This window comes from Camelus ferus, chromosome 6, assembly GCF_009834535.1.
Source record: "Camelus ferus isolate YT-003-E chromosome 6, BCGSAC_Cfer_1.0, whole genome shotgun sequence".
NCBI classification, from domain to species: domain Eukaryota; kingdom Metazoa; phylum Chordata; class Mammalia; order Artiodactyla; family Camelidae; genus Camelus; species Camelus ferus.
Window position 1 is genome coordinate 29,372,322 of NC_045701.1, and position 9,628 is coordinate 29,381,949.

At 37.6% G+C, this 9,628-nt stretch overlaps 1 protein-coding gene across 1 annotated transcript; it reads right to left on the reverse strand.

Moving 5' to 3' along the window:
* Positions 1 to 5,989: 5,989 nt before the first annotated feature.
* On the reverse strand, positions 5,990 to 6,928 carry LOC102506799 (olfactory receptor 4F15). Its single transcript, XM_006194848.2, has one exon. The coding sequence runs from the start codon at positions 6,926 to 6,928 to the stop codon at positions 5,990 to 5,992; it is 939 nt and encodes a 312-aa protein (XP_006194910.2).
* Between the last annotated feature and the right edge of the window lie 2,700 nt (positions 6,929 to 9,628).

The following is a 9,628-nucleotide window of genomic DNA, read 5'->3' on the forward strand; positions in this document are numbered from 1 at the left end:
GAGATGAAGATCAGCATATAGGATGCTTTTTAGGGAGTGCTATCAGGATCAATTCTTACTTGGAGTTAGGGAATTAAGCACAATGTAGAAGAGAAGTTAGAAGACAATACAGTTACAACAAGGTCTCAGCCAACCTTGCAAGAAGCTCTGAACCTGGAAAGAGCTTTCAGAATGGTCCCAAGTGAACTGCTAAGCAATCATTGAATGCAAACTTACACAGAAAAGGAGCATGGCCTGGGCATATCAGCTCTCTTTAGCCAAGGACATTCCAAAAAGGGCAGGATGTTGTGTGATGTCAGACAACAACCCTCCCAACAGCTGGGGGAATAAATTTTTCTGTGCTGAAGGGGGATCTGGATGGCAGAGCATAGTATACATGACATCCACCCATAACACTTGTTATCTTGTTGCTTCATTTGAGTTCTGGGAGCAGCTCCATCTGGACTTTGTTTAACCTCTTACCATGTGGGCATCTTATAAGAGGAAAGTTAATGGGATGAATTACAATACCTGCTCCTGAAGTGGGTACTGAGACCACAGCTGATTCTCATATCCCTCCTACTATGTGGTCTAAATTCCTTAGCTGGCAACTCTGCTGGCCTACACGGCTCACCTGATAAGGTGACTTAAGCCCTGACGTATGAGCATTCCAAGACCCTGGATACTATGCCCTTACTTAGCCATGGCTGCTGCATTTGTCCATTTACCATCAAAACTGGTTAAGAGACTTCTAACAGTCACCTGTGTGGATCAGCTGGTGCCAGACTGTATCCTCCCTCCTCTCACTGTGTAGCAGTAGCCTTACTCCTTCCTGATGATCAATTACCCCTGCCAGGGTAGTAATTCCTCATCTTCCCTCTTTGTTCTTGGTGCAAGAAGCCTGAATTTCCTGGGAAATAGCTATAGAGCAAAACTGAATGGAACTCTTGTTGTGTCTCTGGTGGAAATCTTTCCTCTTGTTACTAAAACTAGCACTTCTAAACTTATAGTGCCCAGAGCCTCAGGGACAGGAAGCTAAAATTTCCCAACTGTATCTTGGATCCTGGACCGAGGTATGCTACCTAATGGGGCACAGAGTATAAAATAATGATTATTTATTGTGTGTATTTGTATATATATGTCTCAAAATAATAAACTCCAAGTTGATACCGCAGCTGCAAATGCAGTAAGCCATCCCATTGCTCTATCAGATCAGTGGATTCTGGGTGGTGCAGTATGTCCAGTAGATCCCATGGTCATGTGCCAAACCCCGTATCTCCTTTTCTTTAATGTGAATCCATGGTATGATGTGATGTTTTGTGGCAACTCATGTCTGCATTTTAATTACTCTGTAATCCTTAGGAAATCATTGATTCAGAACCATAAAGATTTGTTGTGATTACCAAATTGGTGATACTTGCTATAAACTTCACATCTTTTCTCTTATCAGTACCAGTTTTTCTAATACCATGTATGCCAGGTAGTATAGTCCAAGTAGAAGGGCTCCCTAAGCACACAATCTGGAACTGCTGCAAAAACCATTTTCCAGATCTCTATCCCTTTCAAAAGTGACAGAATTTCATATCTTCCAGTATATGGGTTAAGGTGGTATAACTGATACAGAATACGTTTCCTCCAGAAACAGGAGTAATCTACCAAGCATCGTGCTTCCTTATTGGTGACAGAAGTTGCAAGATGTGATACTTTTTCTTTCACTTTGAAGAGGATGTTCTGATGTTCTGCAGACCACTGAACTCCTAAAACTTTTTTCCAACTTGATTGAAGAATAATTGACAAGCAGAATTATATACATTTAAAATATACAATGAAATGATTTAAGATACATATACGATGTGGAATTATGACCAAGATAAAGAAAGTTAACACATCCACACTCTCAGCATAGTTAAATTGTGTATGTGTATTTGTGTGTGGTGAGAATCTATTCTTAGTAACTTTCAAGTAAACAATACCATATTATTAACTATAGTCACCACCCTGTACATAGCTCCTCTGAACTTTTTCTTCTTATGACTGAAAGTTTGTACCCTTTGACCCATATCTTCCCATTTTTCCCTCCTCCCAGCCCCTGGAACCACCATTCAATTCTCTGTTTCTATGAAATTGGCTTTTCTTCCTCCCAAAGATTCCACATATAAGTGATACCATACAGCATTTTTGTCTGGCTTATTTCACTTAGCATAATTCCCTCTAGACTCATTCCTGTTGTCACAAATGGCATTATTTCCTTTTTTATGGCTGAATAACATTCCATTGTGTTTATATACATAATGTGAACTTGGATCCATAATAATATTCCATTGTGTATATATATATACACCACATTTTCTTTACCATTCATCCATTGAAAGACATTTATGTTGTTCACATACCTTAGCTACTGTGACTAAGGCTGCAGTGAAGACGGGTGTGCAAATATCTCTCCAAGCTACTGATTTCATTTCCTTTCAATATACAGCCAGAATTAGAATTGCTGGATTATATGGTAGATCTGTTTTTAATTTTGGGGGAACTCCATCCTGTTCTCTGTAAAATTTTATGCAGTTTATGGTAAATTAGTGGCTGCCCCAAATTACATTGCCTGCAACAGTACACAAAGGTTCCCTTTTTTCATATCCATATCCATTTATCTCTTGTCTTTATGATAATAGCCATTCCAACCCTCACTGTGGTTTTGATTTTCATTTCCATGATGATTAACAATGTTGAGCACATTTTTATATGTCAGTTGACCACTTGTTTGTCTTCTTTGGAAAAATGTCTATCCAGGTCCTTTGCCCACTTTTAACTGGATTTTTTTCACTACTGAGTTGTAAGAGTCCCTCATATATTTGGGATATTAACCCTTTATCAGATATATGGTTTGCAAATATTTTCTTCCATCCTGTAAGTTGCTTTTTAATTTATTGATTGTTTTCTTTGCTATATAGAAGCTCTTGTAGTTTGATATACTCCCACTTGCTTATTTTAACTTTTATTATCTGTGCATTTGGTGTCTTATCCAAGAAATCATGGCCAAGACCAATGTCAAGAAGTTTTTGCTGTATGTTTTATTCTAGGAATTTTACAGTTTCAGGTCTTGCATTTAAGTCCTTGATCCATTTTGTCACCTCCTAAAATTTTAATGATGTGGCAATTTCCTCATTCTTCATAGAATTTATTCCCTCCTTTGAAAACACATGTGTATTACTAAAGCATCCAATGCACATGCCATTTCTTTCTTAAATGGTTTGATAACATGATGTCATTAATATAATAAACAAGTGTAAGGATCCATAAAATGTTCAGATGGTCCAAATCTCTTCAGACTATATATGACAAAGGGTAAAACTGCAAATATGTACTATTTTTCATTCTATGTAAATGCTAACTACTTCCAATTCTCCTTTCTAAAAGAGATGGGGAAGAAAATTTCCTAGATCAATGATTACATCACACCCGAGGCTGTGTTAATCTAATCTGCTGCAGCAAAGATACTATCTTCAGTACAGCAGCTGAAATAAAGGTTATATTGGGGTGAGTTTACAATAGTCCATTGTCATTCTCCAGGATCTGTCTGGCTTTTGTAGGGGCCACAGTGGTAAATCAAATTGAGAAACAATAGAGACCACCATTCCTGCATACAATGGGTATCTTTTTGCCATCACTATCCCTACAGAACTTAATATACTTTTTGAAATACTGTCCTGGCCTGTGGATAAGACAGTTTCAGTGTCTTCCCCTCTACAACAGCTGTAACCCACGGGGCAAGGAAGCAGTGAGGGAGTTGTACCAATTAGCAAGTATATCCATTTAGGTTATACATCCAGGAAATGGTGTAATCATCACTGGGGGTTGTCACTTCGTGGACACTAGATCTCAACCAGGACTCCATGTATACCTACTCCCACATGCCTCCATTCAAACAAAAGGGTCACAATAACCCTTCAGGAATCCAGATGCAAATGTCAAAAACTGTGTCCAACAGTCCTCAAAATGTTGTGATACTCCTTTTTTTCCTGGTGTAAGATTATGTAAGTAAATGGTCACTGGCACCTTTGGGAAAAGTACTGGGAGAATCATTGCGATGTATACTTACTGAGCTGTTGCACAGTTCTTCCTCCTGGCAGCTCTATAAAAGCAGCCTTGGTGATGCCATGTCCCTCAGCCCCCACCTGAAGGAGAGGGTTAGGGGTTATCTTAGTATGTTACACATAATAGATCCATTCAAATATCTTCTTGAGCCTTTAGACTCCATCCTCTACAGTATATTAGGGAAATCTTGGCATTTCAACTTCTTTGATAGCAGTAAGTGCCTAGAAATGATGGCTAGTTGGTTTTAAATACACAATAAATATTTGCAAATTTATTAACTCCATAAATACAGGGCTTTGAGGGTGATGGAGTAACCAGAGGAAGGCCCACAAATAGGGATTATTTTCAAGTAAAGGTGTTATTCTGATAACTTTTATTACCAGAGATGCACTATAGTACAGGAGTCAAGGCGACAGATCCTGGATCAAAACTGCAAGACTTTATGTTCAGGCTTATTGCTTAATAGGTATTAAATGTTTAAGATATTTATGCCTCAGACCTTTCCTCTGTGAAATGAGATAATGAGAGTATCCATTTCATAAGATTTATGAACAATACCTAAATTGTAAAAAGCACTATGTGAATCACATCAATTATTACCTCCTCTAGGACACAAATGATGACAATCAACTCCATTGCTTCATGAAAGAAATTTCAATTAATAGGTTCCTTTCTATTCTTTAGTAACCATATAAAACAACAGACAGCATAAGTTCTTGAAAAAAGAGGAACTTCACATAGATTTTATAAATATTTCATTTTCTATTTGCTGAAGTATTTTAAATTTATCTTTCTGGCAGAGACACAATGATCTTAGTGTGATTTACTCAAGCAGAGTACACAGTTCACCAATCACATTTATTTCCCACAAAGAGAGAATATCATTAACTATTAAGCATTTGTGGGACTTCAAGCCTACAAAATAGAATTTAATCAAAGAGCTCTCTGAATACCACTGTAGACAAAAGAATATTATTTAATAATGAATTTTAAATTTTTTTCATAATTAAAGCTATGATTTAAAATTTGGCTTTGGTAGGATCTGAAAAGGGAAATATAAAGATAGTGGTAGAAATTGGGAAAAGGTTTGCAAATGATAAAGAAGTATTAAATGCTAATGACTATTTGCTCAGAAGAAGAAATACAAATGAGAGATGTAAAGCTCTCCCTTCAAATAGAACCACAGGAAAGGGCTGTAAGAGTGGAACATGAGCAGAATATGGGTCAAATACAAAAAGCTGATTTGAAAGTGAAAGGGCCGTGGCCTGGCAACCAGAGGCATGGTTTCTGGTACCTGGGAATCTCTGGTGGTTTCTGGCTGTGTGCTTTTTGGCAAACAGCAGTCATCTCTCAATTCCTGGGGTTTAGCATGTGCAACTAAGGGGGTTAGAACTAATGGTGTTGGTAATCTATCCTAGCTTTAAATTCTAAAATTCCAACATAGGATTAACAATTTCCCAGACTGCCAGATAGAAATGCTTGATAAGGAGGTAAAATATGTAGAAACTGGAGAAATAAGAATCAAATAGAGTAGGAACAAAGGGAATTAGAATCAAGGTAGGTAATAAGTAGATGAAACAAAGTAAGAATGCCTAGTTTGTCTATCAATAGAATAATTATTCCAATAAAGAAAAAGACAAAATATTATTATTTGCTCAATTACATGGCACTCTCGTAGACCATGTAGGTTTCAAGGGACACATGATTTGGTTTTTAACACTTTAATGTACAGAGTGTCAAGGAATGACATCACTTTAAATTTAATGGTGAAATAGGTACCATAATTTAATAAATAGCATATTTCTAGATATATAACATGGCCTGAGTCTTGAGTATTTCTTTGAAATTGCATAATGTCTTTTCTGCAACCAGCGTGAAGGAGAATCTATAGTTTCATATCTTCATAGCCACTCACTTAGGAAATACTCTTGTAATGAACAAGATGGCTGCACAGTCTCCTCATTGACACTTTCATCTCTTTGTTCCTGAATGTATAAATCACTGGATTCAGAAAAGGAGTGATAAATGCATCAAAAATAGCAAGAAATTTATCCAGGTGTGATGTGGGAGAAGGCCATGTGTAGAAAAACATCAGTGGCCCAAAGAACAAAACCACCACAGTGATATGAGCTGACAAAGTAGAAAGGGCCTTGGATGAAGCACTAGAGGCATGTTTCCAAACAGTGAACAGAATGAAGATATAGGACATGACCAGCAAGACAAAGGAGCCCACAGAAATGAGCCCACTATTGACAGTTACCATGAACTCCAGTTCTTGGGTGTTTGTGCAGGCAAGTCTGAGGAGCTGTGGAAGGTCACAGTAAAAACTATCTAATATATTAGGGCCACAAAAAGGCAAATCTATTACAAAAACTAATTGAACCAATGAATGGATAAGGCCAATGATCCAGGAAGTGACTAAAAAACATAGACACATTCGGGGACTCATGATGGTCAGGTAGTGGAGAGGCTTGCATATAGCCACGTATCTGTCAAAGGCCATGGCAATGAGCAGCACCATCTCAGTGCCCCCAACAGCATGGCTAAAGAAGATCTGGGTAATACATCCACAAAAGGAGATGGCTTTGTGCTTCTTAAAAATATCACAAATCATTTTAGGGGCTGTGATTGAGCAAAACACCGTATCAATGACTGAGAGGTTAGCCAGGAGGAAATACATGGGGGAGTGCAGATGAGAATCAAAGGTTACAGTGAACACAATGACAAGGTTTCCCATCATGCTCGCAGAGTAGAACAAAAAGGAGAAGACAAAAAGGAGGAGCTGGATATCCCATGAATTGGTGAATCCCAGGAATACAAACTCTGATACTATGGAGTGATTTGTTAGATCCATTGCCTTAAGACACCATCAGGGTCAGTTTTCATGTTATCTAAAGGAAGAAAGAAGATGAACAAACATTGTCTAGGCAGGTATTAGTGTTTAAGAAAGAAAGCCTCTAGTCCATGAAAGTAATTATCACATGAACACCTCAAAAAACCAAATAATCTTCACTAAATGCACATCTGACTTCTGCTTAGAGGAGTCAGTTTGTTCCCATGTGACATTATTGTTTTCAAAGCTACTATTACTAAATTATTCTTCCTCTGGACCTCTTTCCTTTTATGTACTATTTCCTGCTGTCTAGCAGCATATAAGAGCATCATCAGACACTTTTGACTACAATTTCAGCCATTCACATGAGCCACCTAACAATCCCTCATGCACAGCATACAGCTTTCTAAGTCTCTGTTCTGTTACTCATGTTGCTCATAGAACAACTTCTAGAGCAATAGGAACCTTTAAAACTTCCTTCTTTCTTTCACTTCCAAAATGTCTCTCATTCTATTCTTCAAGTCACAAAATCCTTCTCAACATCCCAGCTCAAATGCTCCCTCACTTGTGAAATCTTCGGAATCTGCCCAAGTCTCTATACCCACTCTGCACTATTAGCATTTACTTCACTCTGCTGCTCATGATTATGTAAGTTTCCATCTTTTTAATTAAAACACATCTCTTGAGTACAAGAATCATGTCTGGTTCATCTGAGGAGCCCCCACTTCCATTACAATCACCAGGAATGACCAACGCAACCAGGTATTTAATGAGTGTTTCACACTTGTTGAATCAAGGAAGCACATCATAGTTCAGTAAGGTTCATATTAGTAGTTGGATCTGGAATTATCTGAATCTGGATTTATCTGATCTGGAATTATCACAGGATCCCAGGCCTTGTTCCTGCAGCTGTTTAACTACCCAGAGTAATATTTGCACAAGAAAATTTTATCATCAGAAGAAATATGGGATATCAATTATTTATTTAAAACAGTAAATAAAAGGGCCTTTGATATGTTTCAAAATGGAAAAAAAATCATTTTATTTTGTAAATGATGTTCACTCATTGGATCCCCAAAGATAAGAACTCTGCCAAATAAGGACAGTCACTTTTCTTTTTCAAAATAAATTTGGAATAGTTAAAGAGTGACAGAAATAAAATACATGGTGAAAAGAGCCAGACAGTGCCTGTGTCTGTGATTGAAAGAGGAGGATGACTGAGTTATAAAGTACAGAAAAAGCACTAAAGAATATAGGCCAGATTCCAGCATGGGGAGGTAAAGACAAAATTACAATCCTTCAGGAATAAAGAATAGCCATAGACAAACCATCAGAGGTCCACTGCTCGTGGGATGTTCCTGATTTAGTACAACATCCATGTCTCCCAGCTAAACAATGTCTGTAGAATGAGATATAGGAAGTATATCTGCTTATTATCACGAAGGTAATTGGTGGGAGAGTTTACACTAGAATCAAGAACCCCTGTCTCCTGTTGAAAATTCTTTGCGTTTTAATAGCCTTCGTATTAGGTTCCTAATTCTGCTGTAACAAATTACTTGGAAATTAGTGTTTGAGAGAAAAACAAATACATTATCTCACAGTTCTGGAGATTTGAAAGCCGAAACAGGTCTTCCAAGCTAAAATCAAGTTGTCAGCAGAGGTGCATTCCACCTGGAAGATCTAGGAGAGAATCTACTTCCTGGCTTTTCCAAGGTTACCTGCATTTTTTGGTTCATGACTCCTTCCTTTCTCTTCAAAGTACATCACTCCAAACTCTGCCTCTGTCATCCCATCTCCTCTCTGATTCTGACGCTCCTGCCTTCCTCTTATAAAGACTCTTGTGATTACATTGGGCTGACCCAGATAATCCAGGATAATTTTATCATCTCAAAATTCTTAATTACACCTGGAAAATCCCTTTTACCACGTAAGGTAGCATATTCACAGGGCCAGAGATTAAGACATGGACATCTTTGGGGACCATTATTCTGTATACCACAACTTTCTTACATATGAACAAATAACTTAGGAGTAAAAGGAAAATCTTAAAATTAAGCAATAAATCTGACAGAAGGCATTTCAGAAAGCCTGTAATAAAGATAGAAGCTATTGAAGGAGGAAGGACAAATAGCACAACCTGACATTTTCCCTGAAGCTTCGCATAAGTGACTTCTGATTCCAACTACATCCAGCACCAAGTCTGATCAACTAATGTCCACAATGATAGGGAACTTAAAATAATCAGCCAACCAAAATGTTCTTGGACTGAGTAGGTATATAATTGACTCCTGAGTTATTCTCTGAATGATTTTTGTTCATTAATTCAATAAGTATTTTTGAGTGCTCAGAATACCAGGCACCACTCCAGGCATTGGGGATGTAGCGTGGACAAGAATTCCTGCCTTTGAAGAGTCCATATTCATGACAAAAAATGTAATTTTGATCTGTTACATACAGCTCTTCCTTCTCTAGAAAGGATAAGAACAATTGAAAAAGTGCTATAATTCATCAAATACCTGGGGATTCTCAAACATTCTGCTTCCTTTTAACTCAGTCTCCATCTTCAGAAGGTCTCTTCTCAGTATTCTGACCGCTTCCTTTATCTGAGTCTTCACATAAATAATTTTTATCACACTAATTTTCAGTGGCATTCTAATAAATATGCATGAGTTTTATCTCCCCAAATATATTATAAGACACTGGAGGCAGGTTTCATATATC

Bases quoted from the DNA above. Each gene is read 5' to 3' on its own strand.
- LOC102506799 (XM_006194848.2), bottom strand. From the start codon at position 6,928: ATGGATCTAACAAATCACTCCATAGTATCAGAGTTTGTATTCCTGGGA.